We start from the raw sequence: 26,103 nt of genomic DNA on the forward strand, positions 1-26,103 counted from the left end.
AAGCATGGACTTGGATGTTAATAATGCATTAGTAAATGTTCAATAATGATAATAAATGCTGTACATGTGTTGTTCATGATTAGTTCATGTTAGTGAATGCATTAACTAATGAACCTTATTGTAGTGTTACTGCAATTATAAGCATGTGATCCACTCGAAATTAGTTTATAAATGAACTTTACTTAGATTAGTCAGCACTAAAGCAAATCAGGAGCTAATCTAACTAAATAACTTAGTAATAAATTAGTAAACCCAAATTTATATGATAATATTCAATAAAATGTAAAAACATTAAAATACAAAACAAACAAAAAAAGTTGAAATTTTGTAGTTTTTAATTAGTTTTTCGCAATATTTCAATGTATTATCTTTCTATTTCTAAAGATGTTCAGTGACTAAAACATTATTTTAATAAACATATCTGTTAATAAATAAATCAGTTAAAAAATCTGTTTTGCTCAAATGCACCAAAATATAAGACCTATTCACTGAGAAATGGATACAAATATTTATTTTCAGAATGTTACTCATTTATGTTGAGCACTGTATATATACTGTATATTTAATGGGCTACTGATCCTTCACCTAGTAGAATTCTTAATTTGTCATTGTCATGTAGTGACAGGAACTGAGGAATATTCCAGATTATTTGGCAGTCTCGTAATGCTGTATATTTATCACCGTGGAGCAGGAAGCGTGCTCTTCTTTCTCTCTCTCTTTTCTAGCACTTTGGCTTTTTCATTGCTTTTGCCAAACATCTCTCCCTCTGTCTCTCTGTTGTTCTCTTGCTGGCTTCACTCATTCGGTGTTGTTTTGTCTGATTCAGATTCAAAATGAAGCTGTACTTCTGCCAGAACATTTGTAACATCAAAAACACACACATATGTGGAGAACTAAAGAAATTGTGGAGGTTATGTTTTTCCACTTGATGTTTATGTGCTTGAAAGAACTTGGCAAACAGAAAGAAAACAATACAATCATATTTTGTTTTTGGTTATATTAATGAATAATTATTGTGGAAGGAAGACTTTTCAGAAATGCTAGATGAAACGCCAGTGTGGATGTGGATCGTTTTCGTTCTAAAACGCCATTTAAAAACTAAGACGTATTTTACTGTAAACTAATGTGTGTATTTTTTGCGAGCGTGTTGCTGCTGCGACGGGGGCGGAGGGTTGCGATGCCGGCTCAGCATTGTAATGTCTATCGGCCATCAGCGATGGACGATGGCATCATCTAGCGATCCGATCCTGGTGCTGTGCAAAGATAATTCATTCATTCATTCATTCATTTTCTTGTCAACTTAGTCCGCTTATTAATCCGGGGTCGCCACAGCGGAATGAACCGCCAATTTATCCAGCACGTTTTTACACAGAAACACATACACTCAAACAGTACAGACAATTTAGCCTACCCAATTCACCTGTACCGCATGTCTCTGGACTGTGGGGGAAACCGGAGCACCCGGAGGAAACCCACGCGAACGCAGGGAGAACATGCAAACTCCATACAGAAACGCCAACTGAGCCGAGGTTCGAACCAGCGACCTTCTTGCTGTGAGGCAACAGCACTACCTACTGCGCCCCTGCTTCGCCCTGTGCAAAGATTAATCATGATGAATCAAATCAAATGTCATCCTGAGGATCCATAATTAGACATTTTCTTCAAAAGCTTTATGCAATACTAATTGAAAGTTAATTTTGCAACAAAAAAACGGTATACTGTACAAACTACATGATTTAATTTAAGTAAGTGTTTAGTTAAATCATTTCCAGTTCATTTTTATTCCGACGCGAGTGGTTTTGTCTGAGTGGGTGAGCTGGTCAATTCATTAATTAATCACAGTTGCTGTAATTAATTAGTCTGTCCATTTCCACCAGCTTGATGCATTCGGGTCGATTTGCAGACTGGCTACGATCATGACAGATGAGCATTATCACAAGCTAATCACCCAATCACAGCGATGTGGGGGCGGAGCCTAATTCTATCTGACCTTTGTGCTGCATTACAAATGATGAACCCGTCTCCAAAGAGCACTTCAGAGTGAACAATCAGGCCTGAAGGGTCACTACAAACCAAAGCGCTCAAAACTGGCCCCTTCGGTAAAGGAACAGACATGTTTTATAATCTTTGCTGCTTGTTTAATTTGTAACACAGATGTGGGTTCCAGTTTTACTTGTTCCCTAAAACCCTCCATCCATGTGAAGCGCTCACTGCTGAGGGTAAACCCTTAGAAGGGATAAAGTTGATCTCTTCAGAATGAAACACAGCCAGTGTCTGTCTCTGCTAGTTACATGTTCACATTCATTATTAAAAACACACACTTATATTTATATATTTTGTAACTTTTAGAGTCTTGTAGAGAAGCAGGTTTTATTGCTCTGAAGCTTAATGTGATGCTTCCATTAGTGTTGCAGAATTCTGTATCTGGTCATCATACACTGATGATCTGGATATAAATAATGGAGGGGCGACATGGTGGCTCAGTGGTTAGCACTGTCGCCTACAGCAAAAAGGTCACTGGTTCGAGTCCCGGCTGGATCACTTGGCATTTCTGTGTGGAGTTCGCACGTTCTCCCTGTGTTGGTGTGGGTTTCCTCCGGGTGCTCCGGTTTACCCCAGAGTCAACAGACATGTGCTTTACAGTAGGTGAATTGGATTAACTAAAATTGGCTGTAGTGTATGAGTGAGTGTGTAAATGTGAGAGTGTATGGGGGATTCACAATACTGATTTGCAGATGGAAGGGCATCCGTTGTGTACTGTAAAACATATGCTGAATAAGTTGGTGGTTCATTCCGCTGTGGCAACCCCTGATGAATAAAGGGACTAAGCCGAAAGAAAACAAATGAATTAATAATTAAAACTCAAGATGAACTAAAAATGAAAGATTTTTGCTGTGATAATGAATATTAATTTTTCCAAGGTCAAGCAGAAGAATAAGAGAGGTCGCGGTCAGCCAGTTATTGAAACACTGTGTTTTTTACACAACTAAACTAACATGGCTTTGAAATGCATACAGACATTACTTGGTTAATATACAGGGTGGGCCATTTATATGGATTCACCTTAATAAAATGGGAATGGTTGGTGATATTAGCGTCCTGTTTGTGGCACATTAGTATAGGTGAGGGGGTAAACTTTTCAAGATGGGTGGTGACCAGGGTGGCCATTTTGAAGTTGGCCATCTTGGATTCAACTTTTGTTTTTAAATAGGAAGAGGGTAATTTGACACATCAAACCTTTTTGGAATTTCAATCATTCATTCATTCATTTTCTTGTCGGCTTAGTCCCTTTATTAATCTGGGGTTGCCACAGCGGAATGAACCGCCAACTTATCCAGCAAGTTTTTATGCAGCGGATGCCTTTCCAGCCGCAACCCATCTCTGGGAAACATCCACACATACACACACACTTATACACTACGGACAACTTAGCCTACCCAATTCACCTGTACCACATGTCTTTGGGCTGTGGGGGAAACCAGAGTACCCGGAGGAAACCCACGCGAACGCAGGGAGAACATGCAAACTCCACACAGAAACGCCAACTGAGCCGAGGATCGAACCAGCGACCGAGCGACCTTCTTGCTGCCAGCGACCCACTGCGCCGCCTTGGGAATTTCACAAAAAAAAAAAAGTTAAATCCAAGGTGGCCGACTTCAAAATGGCCACCCATCTTGAAAAGTTTGCCCCCTCACCTATACTAATGTGCCACAAACAGGACCTTAATATCACCAACCATTCCCATTTTATTAAGGTGTATCCATATAAATAGCCCACCCTGTATATTAACTGTACATATACAGTGGGGGAAATAAGTTTTGAACACATCATGTTTTCCCGAGAATCATATTTCTAAAAGAACTGTTGATATAGAATTGAGCCAGATTTAGGTATAACCCAAACAATACAAACATAAACAAAACATCTGAATAAAATGACAGAAGGAGAAAGTCCTGAACTACTTAAATTTATTTAATCATTTATATAGAAGGCTTGTTTGGTGATACCAGATACCTGTCATAAGGAGAATGAAGTAACATGCATTGCTCAGGTGTGAGTTTCTCACAGACTTCAACAGAGTGTAAAAATCTTGATGGTTCTGTGGGTCTCGTCTATAAAATCTGAGCTTTATTTTGTATTTTCTATTGGATTCATATCAGGTAATTGGCTGGGCCATTCTACAGCTTAATTGTCTTTCTCTGAAAGCATGTGAGAGTTTCCTCGGCTGTGTTTTGTTCATTGTCATCCTCCTGATAATGTAGATGCTGGACTAAAGCAGTTGATATTCATTTACACTGATGAAGGGCGGAGGGTTGATGAGGAACTACTAAGAGATTTTCAGCTGAGATGAAAGCTGGGCTTTCACTGCCTTTCTACACCTCACTTTCTTCATGTGTTCAATACTTTTTCCTTGCAGAATTTCTTTTTAATACAGATAACTTCATTTGTGAAGTAATTAAAATTATTTTCTTTGCATATTTGGAGTTCTGTGGTTCTGTGGCATGTACCATGTCTGGTGTGAACACAGCGTTAGAGTTTTTAGTATAAATGCACTACTTACACTATTTATAGCAGTGTTTCTCAACTGGTGGGTCATGACCCAAAAGTGGGTCGTGGAGTGTGTGATCAAAAAAACAAAAAACAAAGTTAAACTCATTTTAAACAATATTTTAACTAATTTTTCTTATATTGGACTTTTATTTTGAAATGCGCGTCCGACAACCGTACCGTTTGACATGTAAAATTTCATTTAATTATAGCAACAAATATGTCGAAGCACAAGTACGACCTCGACTATGTAAAGTATGGATTAACATATATTGATGACAATAAAGGCTTAAAACCTCAGTGTGCCGTATGTACGGAGATGCTCTCACAGGAGAGCATGAAACCTTCAATTGAAACGACATTTAGAAACCAAACATCCCAATTGCAAGGACAAACTGTGGACTATTTTCAAAGACGACTCCAAAAGCTGAGGGCATCAGAAAAGTCCTTAACATCTTTATGTTCAAAACAAGTACAGGTACTCCACGCATCGTCCTGTGTAGCTCACCGTGTAGCAAAGACCAAGAAAGCCCACACAATAGTAGATGAGCAAATAACTGGTGATTATTATAAAAATGATTGTGATTATGTTAATCATTTTACTTTAATTTGCTGGTTTGTTCTGTTCAACAGGATCATGTGTTAATGTTTTTTAACAGTTTAGTTTAGTTAATGGTAATTGAACTTTTCCTTACCCTAACCACTGTTTACAGTATTTGACGTTTTTACTCTGCAATATTACTATGATTTGATACATTTTGATTTATCTGTCACTACTTGTGTATGTTAACAAATAAATACAAATGAATTATAATTCCTAAAATTATATTATAGTTCCTAAAAATTTGGGTCGCGGCTTGATGACCATGAAAAAATGTGGGTCCCATGGCCAAACCAGTTGAAAACCACTGATTTATACTACAAAATGGTGTAGAATAGTGCTTAAGTATGCGATTTGGGACGCACCCCATATTCCATGGATCAGCTCTTGCATAAAAAAATGAATATGACAACACAATTACTCTCTCTTTCATTCTCCACTATTCTCTCGGTGCGTATGGAAAGCAGAGCGGTTCACAAGCAGCAGTGCGCTGGTTAATTAGTGTGCCGTAATTAGGGTGTCTCTGTCACTCTGTATGTCTGTAGCGTAAAAGAAGCGCGCGCTTCAGATTGAGATGAAAACCCACGACAGGAGAGACAGATCTGTGTGAGACTGGCGAAGGAAAAAGCCCTAGCTATGACCAGGGAGAAGCAGAAGAATGAAAAACTGGCTGCAGTAAAAGTTGTCAAAGACATCCTGATGGCTCATTCCCTGGTAAATTTACTCTGGACTCACATTAACTCACACAGGCCAGAGAGTGTCAATGCATTTCTGCAAGTTTTTTTGTATTTGTACTGCGCTGCGAAGCCTATACAAGCTCCGTTAGGAACCAATTAAAACTGTGAGGTTATCTGTGTGTGTGCGTGTGTGTGTGTGTGTGTTTGCATGCTGACTCAGAAAAGTAAGTCCCTATGCATCCACCATCTGTTTGCCACGGCGTGTTCCTCGTTGAACAATAACAACAATGGCAAAAAAAAGAACACCAGTAGGGAAATGACACACACACACACACATACACATACACGTGCACACACCTTCTCTGGGTTTTGCTCCAGGTAATCTCTCACTGTTTTCAGGGCAACTTCGACCGCTTGATCAGGTGGGTATCCTGTAAAACACACACACATGCACACGTACACACAAAACATTCAGATTTACTCTTTAGTGCTCTGAACTGGAAAATACAGTACACTGACTTTAAAAAATAACAATATGCTGACTTCACTGCAGATAACTGAAGACATTTCATTGATCTCCTTTTACAAACATTGAGAGATTATTGTTTTTATATCTTTTGCTAATCTAATGAAAAATGTTGAAAAATATTTTTCAGAATAATTTTGGTCATTTAGTACAAAGTTAGCAATAATTATTAGCAAGCAAAAAAATGAATAAAACTTAAAATTTTGAAGTAGATGTGTTTATTTATTGTTTTTGCAAAACTTTGAAATCTTTATTTCATTTAATTTGATTGATTACAGTGCCGGGTTTTGAATAAAAAACAAAATAATGTTTAGATTGCGATTACTATAATTACAGTACATTGTGCTGATTGATAAATTACAATAATTACAACTAAATGCATCTAAATTAAGAAAGTATCTTTACGTTACTATGGCAGATGAAAGCATTAATGTTAATGTTGACCTTACTAACATTATGAAATTAATTATATTTTAAAATTTATATCACAACAAACTGCATGTAAATTTCAGGCTTATTTTAAATACGTACCCAATTATACATTTCTGGAGAGCACCAAATACGTCCCAGGAGCTATGCTTGTTGCTTTTTTTCTTCTCGCGAATCCACTAGAGGCTGCTGTGTATGCTTTTTTAGATCTTTAATTTGAATCAGATCTAATCCCAGTTTTAATCAGATCAAATCAGATCTCAGTTCCATGTAAATCCACCAGAGGCTGCTTTCGACTGACTGACTGACTAATCGACTGACCCACCCTCCTTCTTCCTAAACCCAACAGACGGTTTTAAAAAGCAATCCAGAAAAATAAAAGCTCTTGCCTAATTTTTTTTCCATGTTTTCAGATTTTATCACATTCTCACCCTGTTGTTTACATGTTTATTTAATTTTTTGGTTTTATTTTTGTGTTATCGGCTTTCTGGAACCGTTCTTCACCAGACTCGAACCCTGTCATCATGGTCAACTCATCTCTGCGTCTCAAGTTCGCCAACGTACATGGTGAGCTACTGAACAAAATGGTAATAGCGAGAAAGTTGTCCATACTAAGGTAAGCAGTCAGCTGCTAGTGCGGAAAGGAACGGCATCATACCGCCCCGTAATGTCCGTTTTGAAGACAACTACATAATTTCTGGCTACATAATTGGCAGTTGCAGGAAATGTATTAAAGGCTACATTTTCAGAATGAACCTATGTTGCACCGTGACCCAGGACCACACAACTAGTCATGAATGTCCATTAGAATTCGTTAGAATTTTACAATATTAAAATCTGTTTGAAGATTTGAGGATTAAATTTGAGGATTAAAAATAAATAAATAAATAAATAAACAAAAAAAGTCACCTTTAAACTTGCCCAGATTAAGTCCTAAGCAATGCATATTACCCATCAAAAATTTAATTTTTTATCAACCCAGGCTAGTTCTGAAAAATGTACCACTATATACATTTCTGCAGAGCACCAAATACATCCCAGGAGCTATGTTTTTTTTTTTGCAGTTTTTGTTCATTTGAGGCCAATGTGTACGGTTTTTCAGACCTCAAATTTCTCTCACCAGTTCTATTTGTGCCTGCTGTTCTGGAGTAAATTCACTAGAGGCCGCTGTTGACTGACTGACTAACTGATAGATTGACTGATCGACTGACACACCCTCCTCCTTTTTTAACCACATTTTCAGATTTTACCACATTCTCACGCTTTAATTTACATGTTTATTTTATTTTTCACCTTTTGTTTTTGTCTTTGCCGGACTCGTATCTCATCATCATAGTCAACTACTGTCATCTGAAGTCCGCCAACGTACATGATGAGCTAACTGGACAAAATGGTAACAGTAGAAAAGCAGTCCAGGCGGAGTTAACCGATCAGTGCAAAAAGGAACAGCGTCAAACCGCCCGGTAGCATCCATGACAAAATATAGCCACACGTACTTCTGGCTACATAATTCGCGTTCTCCAGATATATATATATATATATATATATATATATATATATATATATATATATATATATATATATATATATATATATATATATATAGGGCTATCTTTTCAGAATGAGCTTATGCCGTTTTAAATACATACTGAAGTAGATTTGAAATATGTATTGACGTAACAAAATCTTCTAGTGATTTTTGACATAAAAGAAAAATCTATCATTTTTATCCATACAATGTATTTTTGGCTATTTACAGCATACATTTCTGCATTCAGTAAACTGCCTTTGGCCAACAAATCTATGTTTTATTTCCATGCTTTTCTTGCTGCCATGCAATTGAGCATTTGAATCCTGAATTAATTATTCAGCATGTAATTAAGCATAATTGACTATATTAACTACAGTCCATACATTAAAAATGTACAACTAAACTGTAACCTTGTGTTGTTTTATCTCATAATAAATCTAATTTAATGAATGCATTAAACTGACAGCCTTAAAGTAAATGCAACAGAGCAAAACTACCCCCAATCATTATAAAGAACATGAACTGAAGTGACGTAATTTGTATGATTAAATGAGAGATGACAGACATCCACGCGTTCACACCTTGTCAGCACTTTTAGCCCATATTTTCAACATGAACACTTGAGAAGGAACCACTGGCGGTGGTTGTTTTCCAGCTGAATCTGTTTGCTTGGTTCATTTTTGAGTTTAATCTCGACACGTATAGCTAAGAAGAGGGATTATAATCACAGTGACATCCTCTCGCTTTTAATCTCTTGTCTAATCCCAGCCTTAATCTGAAAATCCCTCATACTTCTGCAAGTGATCTCCACTTCCAGAATTCCTCAAATCAGGCTCCGACTGCATAAACGCGATTTAAGAAAGACACAAACATATGAACGAGGGTCACATCAAGGCTCGTATATTAGGTTATAGCATCAAAAATACAGTTAGGTCCATAAATATTGGGACATAGACACAATTCTAACATTTTTTAATCTATACATCAACACAATGGATTGAAACTGAAATTATCAAATGTGCTTTAACTGTAGACTGTCAGCTTTAACATGAAGGTATTTACATTCAAATCAGGTGTACGGTATAGGAATTACAACAGTTTGCATATGTGCTTCCCACTTGTTAAGGGTCCAAAAGTAATTGGACAACTGGCTTTTAAGCTGTCCCTTGGTCAGGTGTGTGTTATTCCCTCATTATCCTGATAACAATGAGCAGATAAAAGGTCCAGAGTTCATTTCAAGCATGCTACTTGCATTTGGAATTTGTTACTGTCAGCTCTCAAGATGAGATCCAAAGAGCTGTCACTAAAAGTCAAGCAAGCCATCATTAGGCTGAAAAAACACACCAAACCTATCATAGAGATAGCAAAAACATAAGACAAGGCAAAAACAACTGTCTGGAACATTCTTAAAAAGAAGAAACGGTCAGCTCAGCAACACTAAAAGACCCAGAAGACCACAGAATCAACTGTGGTGGACGACGAAAGAATTCTTTCCTTGGTGAAAAAAACCCTTCGCAACAGTTGGTCAGATCAAGAACACTCTCCAGGAGGTAGGTGTATGTGTGTCAGAGTCAACAATCAAAAGAAGGCAACACCAGAGTGAATAAAGAGGGTTCAGCACAAGATGTAAACCATTGGTGAGCCTTAAAAACAGGAAGGCCAGAGTAGAGTTCTAAAGGCCTACTCACACTATGACATCCGTACCGTGCCCAGGCCCGTTTCCCGGATCGTTTGAGAAGTGTGAGTGCGCTGAATCGGGCTCAAGCACGGTTTACTTGGCCAAAATGCGCCAAAGCCCGAAACTGAAAGCGAGACGTAACTTTTAAGGGACTGTTTCATATGGATTTATTAAGGCCCGATTGTGGTGTGAGTGCGGGCCGTCGGAGGAGATGGGAGGGGGGACAAGCGTGCTTTGGCCTGGTTCGAGGCAACTGTACCTAGTGTGAGTACAGCCTAAAAAAGCCTTCACAATAATGGAACAACATCCTATGAACAGATGAGATCAAGATCAACTTGCACCAGAATGATGGGAAGAGAAGTGTATGGAAAAATAAAGGAACTGCTCATGATGCTAAGCAGTGAAGCATGGTGGTAGTAGTGACATGGCGTGGGCATGTATGGCTATTAATGGAACTGGTTTTCTCGTATTTATTGATGATGTGACTGCTGACAAAAGCAGCAGGATGAATTCTGACGGGTTTCAGGCAATAATTTTTACTCATATTAAGCCAAATGCTTCTGAGCTCATTGGACGGCGCATCGCAGTGCTGATGGAGAATGACCCAAAGCATACTGCAAAAGTAACCAAAGAGTAAAATAATAAGTGGAACATGCAATGTGCCAAGTTAATCACCTGACCTGAATCCAATTGAGCATGCATTTCACTTGCTGAAGACAAAACTGCAGGGAAAATGACAATCTACAGTTAAAGCACATCTTGTTTGTTTCATTTCAAATACATTGTGTTGGTGTATAGAGCTAAAAATGTTAGAATTGCTCCGATGTCCCAATATTTATGGACCTGACTGTATTTGCCTACTTATTTAAACGTTTTACCTTGTTATGTCTGAGAAAATCAAAATAAGAAGCTCAGCTCTTAGAACATAGTAAACAAAGTAAGTGTATTCATGTTCACATCCTATAATTTATTGTTATGCCCTACTGGACTCCATTTAAAAGCCAGAAACTTTTTTGTAAAGGGTTAACGCTGCCAACTGATGATCAGCAGTAAAAATTACACATTTTACCTCCTCCCAACAAGAAAAACAAACAATCAAGAATGATTATTTTCTGTCATGGATTTGCAATCAAAAAATGTGGTTATAAGGGAAGTCAATGGGGTAACAACAGCCCTGAACATAACGAAAGGGTAGTCAATTTGAACAATACACAAGGATCAAGGCATGCGTCCTAACTAAAGGTTTGTTAATAGCGAGAACTGTAGTTTAAGGGTGTTTTCACACCTGCCTTATTTACTTCGGCTGAATGGCACTAGAGTTTGTTTTCCCTCTTGGTGCGATTCATTTGGGCAGGTGTGAATGTAGCAATCGCACTCGGTGCGCACCAAAAGTGTACCGAGCCCTCCTTGAAGAGGTGGTCTTGGTACACTTTCAAACAAACCCTGGAGCGGTTTGTTTGTGGTGAGAACATGATCCGAACTAGAACTGATCCAACCGCAAAAAGTTCTGCGCCTTCTCTGACTTTTCAAGTCCCATTCTCTCAAATTCAAGGACCCAACACAGCATATTGAGAATGTTTATAATGAAAACTTGTAGGCGTTACTACTCATAGAAAACAATTTGAAAAAGAAAGAGAGAGAGAGCGAGGGAAAAACATTACCTGATGGATCATTGGCAATATTTCCGGAAGATGACCATGTCGCAGTTTAGCTAAATTAATTCACGCCTCCTCCTGAAGTGACTTGAGATGCACCTATGTTGTTCGCAATGCCTTAAAACATTGTTTTCCAGCCGCAGCTGTATGGAGACAGATTAGACTCAATAATAATTCACGCAAAAGACACGATGTACACATGCGTTTGCTCATGAGGCTGAAAGACAATAAATAAGAAGAGCGGAGCTGTGGCAAAATAATGGATAAAAAGAGTGAGGCTATGGTCAAATAATTAAATAAATGAAAAAAAAGTGCGACTGTGACTGCTGCTTTATCCGTTCGCCATGCTGGAGAGAAACAGTCTACGCAAATGAAGCGCAGAGTTGGTGTCATTGACTACAGCTCTCATCTGATTGGCTGAAAGGTACGAGCTGCCCTGCCTCTGCCAGGAGAGTCTCAAAAATACACACACACGTATCCAGCGGGTGTCGTACGTGAAAGAGGATTTGCACATTCTCATTCAGGATGAACTCGCAAGTTTTAAAGATTCAAAACTTTTTGCACACTCTTATACATTTGAAAATCGTGTTTTGCATTTGTGAAACGTATTTTATGAAAATGTATTTTTATTCTGTGCACGTGAACATTTTTTGTAAATATAAATAAATATTTTACGCACGTGAATTTGATTTTATGCACAAGAATTTGGCTACGCATGTGTACATCGTGTCTTTTGCGTGAATTTCTTTTGAGACTAATCTGATTCCATACAGCTGCACTTCATTCTCGAAATGTAGTTTGTCTAAAGTGATGTATACAAACTATATAGAATACTATGAGCAGGGATACAATTAGCCAGCGCAATTGTTCCTCCATAGTAAAAAGTTACATGTTGTGTCTGCCGGTTTGTTTACTTGACGGAGTTCTATTCCATTTTCCCACACGTAAATTCTGACCAATCGAAAAGCAGTTTAGGAAATACGTTCAATAACATCTGGCCAATGAGTAATGTGGATTTTGTCACATGACTGCATTTTGGTTCTTTTCAACTGGTTCGGACCAAAGCAATTGGTGTGGTGGTGTGGTGTGAAAAGGACCTAAAAACGGAAGAAAAATGCTACAATGTATCATTTATTGCCCTTACTCCAGACCAAATGAACCAAACCACAGATGTAAAAGCACCCTTAAACACAACCAAACATACACCAAAATCTAATCTAACTAATTGAATGAAATAGGCTTCAATTCCTAAAAAAATAAAAATGGCTAAACTGAAATAAAAATGAAAATCCAGTGGCTAATCCAGAATGTAATTAAAAATGCAATTAAAAATAAAACACAATTATTAATTACTAATCAACCTAAACAAACCCAGAAATGATGGCTTAAGTTGAAGTACTGTAATTACTAAATAAAATAAAACTGAATTCAAGAAAATAAAACACTTAAAAACACAACTAAGAATGCAAACACAAGAGCAGAGGTCACATTACAATAGAGGTTGAGAAACGCAGCATTGATTATGTTAGATAGAGCATCATAAATGTAGGCTCATAAATGCGGTTAATGAATGATTGTATGGTTTAAATAATAAATGAGTCTATTGAAAACTCTAAATCAGTCAACCTGTAATCAATTGCACACACTCATTTAGAGTCTATGAGCACAAAAGACATATAAGTAATTGATGCAAGACAAAACAATTAAATATGAAAAATAAACATTGATTGTGTAGAGAAAGGAAAAAAAAAGCTATTTAATTTCCACCCACCGTAAACTCCAGTAGAGATGCAGGGAAAAGCCTGGAAAACAACAAGAAGAAGAAGAAATAAAACAGAAATATAATTAAAAGTGCGAAGAATTGTTCTCTCATCTATAAAGTCTACGCCTTGTGTTATAATAAAAGAAATTAAGGCACTTATTTTTGGCCCTATTAGCACAAAACCACAACAAAAACAGCTTTTACAAGAATGTAAATTGATTAATTACAACCTATTAAACATACAATCCATTACTAATGACAATGAGCCACTTGCGACCCGGGATTAAGGCCTTAAAAACAAAAGGTTTGCTTGAAAATGAATGTACTGAGTCGCAGGCAATTGTTGCTACTCTTAAAGCGCAGCACGTTTGGATAGCACTTTGAAATCAATTAGGGGAATAAAAAATTCTGCCATTTACTCACACTCATGTTCCTCCAAAAGCCTGAATGACTTGCTTTATTCTGAGGAACAAAACGAGCTACAGCGCTGAAAGTCCTGAAGCCACTTTAGTGAAGGATGATAATGAACTGAGGCCTTCATGTTCACTTCATTCTGTTCTGCAGCTTTCAGGACAGTGATAATACTCATAATACTCTTAATAATTTAAATATATTTTTAAACACCAGTCATTTTTTAGCTTAATGTCCATGCAGTTTTATTTTAAAGACAGTAAAACTATTAAATCAAGTTTTAAAAAAATATTTAGGACAAATAACCTTTCTGCTTTAGGTAACATACTGGAACCAAAAATGTTACCTTGCTAGCAAACTGAAGTACTGTAGACTACCTGACAAAAGTCTTTTCGTCAATCAGTTGTAAGAGCAACAAATAATAACTTGATTTCTAGTTGATTATTTGGAAAAGTTGCAGAAGGTCGATTTGTTTGATGAATCATCTGTTGAGCTGCATCCCGATCATCACAAATACTGCAGAAGACCTACTGGAACCCACATAGACCCAAGATTCTAACAGAAATCAGTCAAGTTTGATGAAGGAAAAATCATGGTTTGGGGTTGTATTTAGTATGTTGGTGTGCGAGAGATCTGCAGAGTGGATGTCAACATCAACAGCCTGAGGTATCAAGACATTTGGGCTGCCCATTACATTACAAACCACAGGAGAGAGCAAATTCTTCAGCAGGATAGCGCTCCTTCTCATACTTCAGCCTCCACATCAAAGTTCCTTAAAGCAAAGAAAGTCAAAGTGCTCCAGGATTGGCCAGCCCTTTTACCAGAAATGAACGTTATTGAGCATGTCTGGGGTAAGATGAAGGAGGAGGCATTAAAGATGAATCCAAAGGACTTGATGAGCTCTGGGAGTCCTGCATGAACGCTTTCTTTGCCATTCCAGATGACTTTATTAATAAGTGATTTGAGTCATTGCAGAGATGTATGGATGCAGTCCTCCAAGCTCATGGTAGTCAGACACAATATTCATTTTTCATCCACTGCAGCAAGACTTTATATTCTATACTGTACATTATTTCTGTTAAGTGACAAGACTTTTGTCTAAGCAAAGTCAGACCTTACTGTCCTAATGAAATCATTATAAATCAAGGCATGATCATATTTTTATTTTGGTAAAATAAGCATAATCTAGAGGCCTTTGCCTTTCATATAAGCCACTTCTGATACCAAATGATCAACTAGAAGTCAAGTTATTATTTGTTGTTCCTAAAACTTGGATTAGTTTAGACTTATGTCAGGTAGTGTAGGTTTAAATTTATATAAATAAAGGTAAAGACATTGTATTAGTCATATACAAAAACTAATAGATAAGACAAAATAATTGTCTCTCCTGTGATGTATATTAGTTATATTTCAAATATAAGTGATGTTAAACAGAGCAATCATCTTATTTCTTTTTTTTCTGTTGTAATAAAAATAACGTAAGAAAAAACTGTTCATGTCATTTTTTCCTGATTGTTTTGCCTAATTATCAAGATAAGCCTTTAATTTGCACTAATCTGAATGCAAGTATCTTGCTAAATTACTAGAAAAATATTCTCTGTACTGTCATCATGGATAAAAGATAAATCTAAGAAATTAGTTAATAAAATTATTATGGTTAAAAATGTGTTGAAAAAATCTTCCCTCTGCACTCGGGAAATATTAGAAAAAGAGTTAAACTTTCACAGGACGCAGAGTTTCTGCAGGTTTGTTCAAATCAAACTGAAGACACTTTTAAGACCATTATAAATGAAATTTTCGACTTGTATAGGGCTAAACACTAAATATTTTTTCTAATGGTCCGCTTACGTCAGTAAATAGCTTTTGTATTAACTAAAAATCCTATAAAGAGATGTGTTGCTTTAGTTTTCTTTCCATGATTTTGAAAGTTTTAGTAAATTTTGTTGTAAAAATGTCTAACAGCTGTTGTGAATTGTAACTCTTTGCCATAAAAACTTAAATATAAAACAAGTTTTGAAATGGATTCTGAGTGATTGGGTATTGGCCTAATTTGGTAGCTTTACTTGTGATTAGGGAAATTAAGACCTGTTTAAAACGATTTAAGACCTACAACACAGTATTTTAATAAATGAAAAAAAAATAATTTAAGGCCTGAAATTTTGTTTTTGAATTTTGAGACATCCTGAGGAAGGTTAATAGCTTTGTCTTTAATTGTAAATAACATAACAAAAATAAACTAAGACCTAAAATCAAAAACGGAAAAAAAAAATGCAATAAACAATATTTTCAAAATTGTATGATTATAAGTTTACAAGAAATCAAATTTTTGTTTTTTTGTACTTTGTTTTTGTATCCATATAAAATGTCTGTAAATGTATATTTATTAATTTTTTTAAATAAATTTCAGTAATTCTGTTTACATTATGAAAAGGTGAAGATTCGTTTAGAATACCGTTTGTAAAGTCATATTTTCAGTGTTGTAGTGCTGTTTAAAATTATTTAAGACCTATGACACAATATGAAGTGAATTTAAAACTTTAAGGCAAAAAGTTTTTTTTTTTTTTACATTTAAGACATTTTAAGACCCAGTGGATACCCTGAGGAAGGTTAACAATTTTGTCTTCAATTGTAAATGACACCTACAAAAAAAAAAAAAAAAAAAAAAAAAACTAGGACCTAAAATCCTAAACAAAAATAAAAAATGCAACAAGCAATATTTTCTGAATTGTATGACTGCATATCAATTTTTGTATTGCACTTGTATTGTTCTCACTTTTTCCCCCACTTCTTTTTTTGTGTCTGTGCAATTTTTGAGTCAAAACAAAACAAAAAAACAGTTTTGACCCCATTTTAGTTTTCATTTTTGCACAAAACCAGCTTGAGGTTGAATAAATGTTCCATTCAAGCTTTCATTTTTAGACGTGAACTCTTCCTAATAACACTACACTCAGTTATGAAATACACACAGTTATTCATTTTACAGTAAACACAGAGTAAATAAAGCTAAACAGAAACTCCCTATCAGACATTATGATTCCACACAGATCCCAACCATGTCTGTGTGTATTTTTATCTTTGCTGGTGCACTGTGTTAAAATCTTTTACACACGCAGTAACCCGCCTGCAATAAATCAATCGGTGAAAGAAATAAAACTGAAACGGCTCTCAACTGTTTTAGTGGATTCATATAAAAAGTGTTAGGGCGCCGGTGGAGTGCGAGTTATGACTGAACTGCTGGCGCTTTCATTCGTATGCTGTATGATATGAATGATGCAGGGTGAGAGTTTAACATGGTAACTATATGTTCCTGAGTTTATATGCAGCACGGCGGGTTCCAGATTGCAGTGCACCATTAAAGGGGGCATGAGACAGATCTTTTTTTATTTTTAATATGTACTGTGAGGTTAAAATATTAAAATATAAAATGTTAAAATATAGCGTTTTACACATACACACACAAAAAAACAGATATATATATATATATATATATATATATATATATATATATATATATATATATATATATATATATATATATATATATATATATATATATATATTATTTATTTATTTATTTATTTATTTATTTATTTTTTAAGCCCCATCTCAACCCTCTATGAGAAAAGGACTGATAAGGGTGGGGCATTTGAAGCTTGTCAGAATTTTTTTGAGATTGTGATGTACCATAAAAGGGGGCATGACATAGATATTTTTGAAGTTTAATAAGTACCTTGAGGGTAACTTATATTGTTAAAATATGTCTGCGCTTTAATTTTGAATGGTTCAGACGTCGGCACTAAATATAGAACAGAGGTAAGACTCTCTCATATATAGCAGTTGGCTTATGCATTATTGGCTTTACATTATAAAGAGAAATAACAGATGAATTACTGCAGTTCGGTCAATTTTCCTAAAAGATAAACAGCACTCGTTAATAGTTCAGCATGCTCTTACGTTCGGATTTTACACGAAACGCACTATTACCGTTAGGAATGACATCCCACCCTACTCATCATTCTTCCTTCATATAGCCGTATGACTATTACATATCCATAATACACTGTGATATAGCCACGCTCGGATCGTATCACTTTCTCACTACAATCGATCCGCTCCAGAGTTTATTTCAATCGAGCCGAGACCTCATTCAGGCGATCTCTGAGCGATTGTTTTGGTGTGGATAAGAGCACGATTGCTGGATTCACATTAGCCAAACAAACCGCGCTAACTGGGCAAACAAGACAGGTACCGAAACAAAAGTCTAGGTGAGAAAGCACCCTAAAATTGTTAAAATATAGCTTCTCACACACACACACACAAACACACACACACACACACACACACACACACACACACACACACACACACACACACACAACAAATATATGCAAAAAAAAATAAAATAAAATTGTGAGAGAAAAGGACTGATTTTAGGAGGCGGGGCCTTCGACGCTTCGAAGTATTTTGATTGGCTGACATTTGATATGCAGCACAGCGGGTTCGAGATTGCAGTGCACCATTAAAGGGGACATAACATGGATTTCTTAGAATTTTATTTGTACCTTGAGGTTATTTTAAAATTATAAAATACACTTTTTACATACACACACACATAACATACACACACACAAAAATAAATATATGCAAAAATAAAACTATTATTTAACTATTACTATTACATACACAAAGGACAATTTTAGCTTACCCAATTCACCTGTAGCGCATGTCTTTGGACTGTGGAGGAAACCGGAGCACCCCAGCGAACGGATCTAATTGGATCTAATTGGATTAGCAATGTAAATGTAACGCTGGTCCTACACCACCCAATCCTCTCCGAGGTGGAATCGAACTGACAACCTTCCGCATGGGAGTCAGTTGCTTTAACAATGAGGCTAAAAGCCATGACCTCGAGCGTCTGTCGTTAGAGCACCTTTAGAGGTCAGAGGAGTAAGGTTTCCCTGCACAGCACTTCACACTCACTCCCCTAAACCCCACTCCCATCCGGGTTACGGCACCATTGTAGCCCAACCGGTCCTACTGCATCCAACCCGCTTCAAGCTGGGATCGAACCGGCGACTTTCCGCATGGGAATTGGTTGCTCTACCAAGGAGGCTTACTTGCACAGTACTTTACTAGCTGGCCTTCGTTACATAAACATTAAATAAAAAGTTAAAAAAGGTATTATTTATTTATTTCATATATTAAGTTATTAGTTATGATTCTCCCAAAATCATTCTGCATAATTTACTTTACAAACCTCAGCACAGCAATAGTGAAAAATGTCTGCAGATTTTGTCTGACCATAGCCATAATTTACAAATAGAATATGAAATTATTTACTTGAATAGTTTCAGCAAAACAATACTTTACAAAGAATATTTTCTCTCATTAATGAGTCTACTCTCAATTGCTTTTTAAAAATGCATGTAATAGCACAAAGCATATCTAAAATGATCAGTTACACGAATAAAAATAAACCATTCATTTCTTCCTGATACTGAGATCCTTCTGACATCTAGCTAGAGTTGCAAATAAGCTATTTAATCTGGACAGATCAAAGCAAAGGTTTTGTCTTGTCTTTTACTCTCGTCAGTGCATGGAGAACATCAGAAACTCAATGTGCATCTGTATACACCTGCACTGTAAATGACAGCAGCGATTATAATTGGTTCTAGTACTTTTGTCAGAAAATGTCCATCAGTGACTGTCTGAGTGACAGTGGGAGTGGTCTATGCTCTGGAGGCGGAGTTTATATTCCACTGTGACATCATATGACACCTCATTGACAAACAAAACATTTTTACAGCTCTATTAAATAAACACTTTTGGGTTGCTTTTATTTTAAGGTGTCATTGTTACAGTGTAACTATTCATTTAACTACCGGGTAATATAAATTAATTGCACATACATTTATGAACCAGGATGAGAGTATTTATGCACGTAATTATGCACAATAATTGTAATTACTTAGTAAGTACTTGAAACATGTAACAAGGACACCTTAAAATAATACGTTACCATGCTTTGTTTAAAAAGAGAAGAATTTTTAAAGCAGGATATTTTTAACAGAAACAGGTTTCTTAAATGTCAAACTATTAGCTTTGATTTGACGTCATGACCATTTTAAAACTGCATTGAAAGCTTTATCACAGATAAACTATGAAGTCTGACTCTGTTGTGATTGTGTGAGAGAGAAAGAGAGAGAGACCCTCACCACAGTCCGCAGGTGGTGTTTAGTTGCTGTGTGCAGACAGTTATAATAACAGTTTCTCAGCGCTTCTTCTTCTCTCTCTCCCACTGAATCATGGACTATCGGCCCCACGGTGTGAATAACATCTGTGAAACAGAGAGAGAAAGACAAAGACAGAGCTCAGTCATACGAAAATATTTGAATGGCTTTCATAACTTCAGCAAATGATATACTTCTTTTCAGCAGGAAAAGCTGATGAAAAGAGACAGTAAATACATTTATAATGCTGTCACAGATAATATATATATATATATATATATATATATATATATATATATATATATATATATATATATATATATATATATATATATATATATATATATACACACAGTTGAAGTCAGAATTATAATCCCTCTTGCATTATTAGCCATCCTGTATATTTCCCCCCTAATTTCTTTAAGTTTATCGCAAAGATTTTTTCAACGCATTTCTTAACATAATAGTTTTGATAACTCATTACTAATTTATTTTATCTTTGCCATGATGACAGTACATAATATTTTACAAGATACTAGTATTCAGCTTAAAGTGACATTTAAAGGCTTAACTAGGGTTATTAGGTTAATTGGGTGACTCATTGTAGAACAGTGGTGTTTTCTGTAGACAATCAAAAAAATTATATATATATATATATTTTTTTTTTCTATTCTGCCGCCCTAGACGCAGCTTTAACTGAGGCGCGGGTGACGAGTGTAGTTTAGGGGACGCCACCCTCTCTTTTCTGCCGTGCTAGACGCGGATATAACTGAGGCGCAGGTGGCAGGTGGTTTTTTTTAATTTTAAAAAAATTAAACTGCTTATATTCTAGACGAAATAAAACAAATAAGACTTTCTCTAGAGAAAATCACTTGGGAAAGTGATTATATATAAATATATAAAGAGAGATAATTTATTCTGATCTATTTTTGTATTGATTTGTATGAATAATTTAATACGTTAAATAATAATATAATATATTGAATATTAATGTGATATATTGAATAATATGATGTATTGTTGATATTTTATTTAATTATTATATATAAATATCATTTTTTTTTATTTATTTATTTATTTTTACTACTATTATTTACTGTGTGTACTGTTTTTTTTTTATATATATGCATGTCACTTTTTATGTAAACTTTATAAATGCTTTGGCAATATATTTGTAACATTTGTCATGCCAATAAAGCAATTATTGAATTAAACTGAATTGAGAGAGAGAGAGAGAGAGAGAGAGAGAGAGAAAGAGAGAGAGAGAGAGAGCGTTATTTCAGCTTATTCAAATTTAAGTATGTACATGAGCAGATTACATATAACGTCAAGGTAAACATGCAAATAGAAGCAAGTTGCTGTTGTGTGAATGCAAGCAACTTGGCTCAGTTGTTTTAAAAATAATGTAAGGTAAAAAAACATCCTGCTAGAAATCCAGAGCGAGTGATGCAATCCACGTGCTCCCAATGCTTTTAGTGTGAACCCGGCGTTAGTTTAAAAAAGCCTAAACAATTGAAGATTTCAAACTTAAACAGTAAACAGTTCATTTTATTTATATTATTTTTTATACATTTTTTGCAAGTACACATTTAAAACAAACCTTACCATAAGGAGAACACAGAATAGATTTATTAAATTACTGGATTTTTGGTGGAAAAAAGTAGAGTATGTTATTAGAGCTCAACATTTAACATTCAAACTTACAGTTAATTCAGATTAAGAGTTGCACATTTGAACAGATTCTGAAATGAACGTAATGTTTTTCTCAAAACAAACTCCCAACTAAAGCTATAGTCAAATGTTTAATTTGACAGCTTGGTATGAAGATGCTGTAATTTTCTTTGTTCACATGACAATAGTGTTTCTCACATAAAATTATAAAATATTGTTGAAGTGACTTTAAGATTCATTCATCCATTTTCTTTTCCGCCTAGGCCCTTTTATAGTCAGGGGTCGTCACAGCGGAGTGAACTGCCAACTTATCCAGCATATGTTTTGTACAGATGATGCAACCCATCACTAAGAAACATCCATACACACTCATTCACACACATATACTATGGACAATTTAGCTTCCCCAATTCAACTATAGCGCCTGTCTGTGGACTTATGGGGGAAACTAGAGCACCCAGAGAAAACCCACATCAACACGGGGAGAACATGCAAACTCCACACAGAAATCCCAGCTGACCCAGTCGAGGCTCAAACCAGCAACCTTCTTGCTGTGAGGCGATCGTGCTACCCACTGTGCCACCGTGACACCACTGACTTTAAGATCAGCTCTGGAAATAAAGCTTGTGTTTATTTCCTCAAACAGTAAGACAGCATCAGTCTGAACGCCATGACTGTCACACTCATCAGTATGGGTATAATAAACTCTGCCATTCATTCACACAGATATGCAGTAAACGTGAAGAATTTGTAAATAGCCTCCTGTGGTTTAATATTCACAGACAACAATCCAGACACCGAATTGATTTTGTATACAGCACAACTTTTTAGTTATTCATTCAGTGCATTTTCTGCATTGTAAAAATCATGGGATCCTACAGTATACTGTAAATATTAAAATGACACAGTTAAAAACAAAATTATTCGCCCTCCTGTGACTTTTTATTTTTTTATATATATATAAACTACTAAGAGTGTGATATTGCGTTTATACAACAGTTCGACGGCACAATCTTCTACATAAAAAAGAAAATCAAACACAGAGAGTCTAAAACCCTTTTGTATTAGGAACTACTTTCTTCCGCCATTCATTCACATCTGCAGCAGAACAGCAGAAGCCGTTACTAATTCACCAACGTCATTTTAGAGCTAGTATTTCAATGTTTCTCTATAGCGTAATGTGAAGCGGCGCTTCGGGTGTGTGATTCCCTTAGGGTGATGACAAAACAGCAAATTTTGCTCACATTTTAAGACTATAAGGCTGAATGTGACATGAAACGCCATCCGTCCACAGAGATTTCCCACCAGACTGCTGTTGTGTTTGCGATAAGGAGGGACAAGGCTAAAACCAGCTTCTTATTCGCAGCTTCTTATTGACTCTATCCGGTCCACTTTAAAAACCATGAGGCTTCCGTTTTTCAGCTTTTTATTCGCTATTTAGCGCTTTTTATTTGCTATTTAATGAGCAAGGGCTTATTATGCGGTTCTGGCGCCATCTTGTGGATAGACAACGTCAATCGTCTTTTTTAAAAAGGCACTATTTTTACAAATAAACTGCATAGTTGCAATTTAAACAACAACATTCTCGACTAAAAAAAGCCTCAAAAGTACATTTTGTGGTCTAACAACAGTAATATTTGTCAAACTGTTGCGTCTGTACTTGTTGCTAGCTGTATATGGGCGGAGAATTACACGGAGGTGAAGGGTGAAGAGGCCTTTGTGTGATATTCTGGCAAAATATCGCACGGCTATCAGCCAATCATATTCAAGAACCAGACAGAAATGTTGTATTAATTAACTAATTATAGAAAAATATTAAATAAAAATGTAAAAATCATTTGAGAAATTAATAAATTTTTACATTTTTATTTAATATTTTTCTATAACATATAAATTTGGCTGCACTAGTTTCCTGACTGTTATCGAAAGTTATTTTGTTAGATAAGCTCAAGATTTGGCTTCAGTACTGACCAATCTAATGTATATGCACAAATATAATATTGTATAGCTTCCTATTAAAAATATGAATTTAAAAAATAGATTTGTGAGGTGTGTGTACTTATAAATGCTGAGTACTGTATATTGTTTACCCAGAGTGTTGGCATAGTCATACAACAAGTATTACAACAAGCATTTAGTTTGGGCTCTTTTGCAGCTGGACATGGCGTTACGATGCCCTTGATGGGTGAGTGTGGGAGTGTCTTTTGTCTCTCCGGGTGTGAATTTTTCATGACCATTGTCACTCCCACGCATAGAGCTGAGATGAGCTAAAACAAACTTAACAAATTGTGAATCATTGTAATGTTTTCTTTGAATGAGAGAACAAAACAATTTTCACATAATTGTGAAGTAAATATTCTAGCCTACGAGACTGGTTACTCAACAGTCTTGTTCAGGCACATTCACTGTGTGTTTTGGACATTATCTCAGCTACATTTCTTTTTATAAAACCTACTAACCACACATAATATTTTTTTCCAAATAATGCAAGCAATTACATTGATATTTCTAACATATTATTGTAGCACAGCTTGTGCTGAATACAAAAAAAAAAACATGTAGGCCAATACTATGTAATAAGTATCTGAAATAAGCATAAATGTCAGGGCATGTCAAAATATCTTAGGGACCCCAGAGGGTTAACAGAGCAAGGAATTTGTCACAGTATTTCCTATAATATTTTTTTTTTTATTTTATGATATATTCTTTTGTTTGTTTTATTTCGGCTAGAATAAAATCAGTTTTTATTTTCTTTAAAACCATTTTAAGGTTAATAATATTAGCCCCCCATAAGAATAATAAAATTAATAATAATAATAATAATAATAATAATAACAATAATAATGAGAATAAAAATTATAATAACAATTTTAATAATAACAATAATAAATGATAATATTAATAAAATAATAATCATAATAATCATAAAAACAACAACAACGATAATAAAATAATAATAATAATAATAATAATAATAATAACAATAATAATGAGAATAAAAAATAATAATAACAATTTGAATAATAACAATAATAAATGATAATATTAATAAAATAATAATAATAATAATAATAACAACAATAATAATAATAATAATAATAATAATAATAATAATTATTATTATTATTATTATTATTATTATTATTATTATTATTATTATTATTAAAACAATTGGGTAATCATTAAATTTAAGGATACTGTGATATGTTCATTCCTGGCAGATAACTCAGTAGAGGAATTTATGTTTAAGTTACACACTAAAGAGACACCAAACATGTAGAATTTAACAGTGCTGTCTGTATATCAGTATCAGTATAGTAAGAATTTGGCCTTGTAATGCAGTGCGGCTGACAAAGAAATAGCTGACTATTGGAAGTGGTACTTGGCTTGTGTCTTCATATGATGATATATGATAATATATTATCATTCATTCATTTTCCTTCAGCTTAGTCGCTATTTCAGAGGTTGCCATTCCAGCATGTTTTACAAAGCCCAGTACTGGAAAACACTCAAACACTCTTACACACACACACACACACACACACGAACACACACACACACACACACACACACACACACACACACACACACACACACACACACACACACACACACACACACACACACACACACACACACACACACACACACACACACACACACACACACACACACACACACACACACACACACACACACACACACACACACACACACACACACACACACACACACACTCTTACTATGGCCAATTTAGTTTATTGAATTCACCTTTAGCTCATGTGTTTTGACTGTGGGGAAAACCGGAACACACAGATTAAACCCACACCAACATGAGGAGAACATGCAAACTCCACACAGCAATGCCAACATGCCCGACAGGGACTCAAACCAGCAACCTTATTGCAGTGAGGTGACAGTGCTACCCACTGAGCCACCGTGCTCGCACAAGACACCGCTCTCTGTCTATCTCAGTATCACTAGTAAGAATTGTGCTTAGCAATGCAGTGTGGCTGACATAGATAAATAACTGATTGCTATAGGAAGTGGTATTTGACTTGTGTCCACTGATGACATATGATAATATATGATGATGTGTTATAACAACATCCGAATGTCTTTCACAGTTAATGTTTTCAGCAGCTAAGAGGACAGTTAGTCTTTCTTTATCCCACATTTACAATTATAACCATGGTTTTATACCACAGTGATTGCAGTCTTACAAATGCAATTCATATTGAATCATCATAAAACTGTGTAATTCTTTCACAAACTATTTATTGGCTTGTTACCAGTGTTTACTGTAATGACATCGACTGTAGCAATAGCTGGCAGATTCTATGGTTTCCATGGTGCATGTTCATACGGATTACAGGAAAAGGCT

At 35.6% G+C, this 26,103-nt stretch overlaps 1 protein-coding gene across 3 annotated transcripts in view; it reads right to left on the bottom strand.

Moving 5' to 3' along the window:
- The window catches only part of macrod1 (mono-ADP ribosylhydrolase 1), a 206,563-nt gene that overhangs the window by 10,549 nt on the left and 169,911 nt on the right, over positions 1-26,103 (bottom strand). For all 3 annotated transcript variants that reach the window (XM_073921356.1, XM_073921357.1, NM_001004573.2), the window contains 3 exons: positions 20,034-20,155; positions 13,417-13,447; positions 6,184-6,257 (listed from right to left, as the gene is read on the bottom strand). In XM_073921356.1, coding sequence (XP_073777457.1) covers positions 6,184-6,257; positions 13,417-13,447; positions 20,034-20,155 — 227 coding nt within the window. The remainder of the gene's footprint in view (positions 1-6,183; positions 6,258-13,416; positions 13,448-20,033; positions 20,156-26,103) is intronic.

Source organism: Danio rerio, chromosome 14 (genome assembly GCF_049306965.1).
Source record: "Danio rerio strain Tuebingen ecotype United States chromosome 14, GRCz12tu, whole genome shotgun sequence".
Taxonomy (NCBI): Eukaryota; Metazoa; Chordata; class Actinopteri; order Cypriniformes; family Danionidae; genus Danio; species Danio rerio.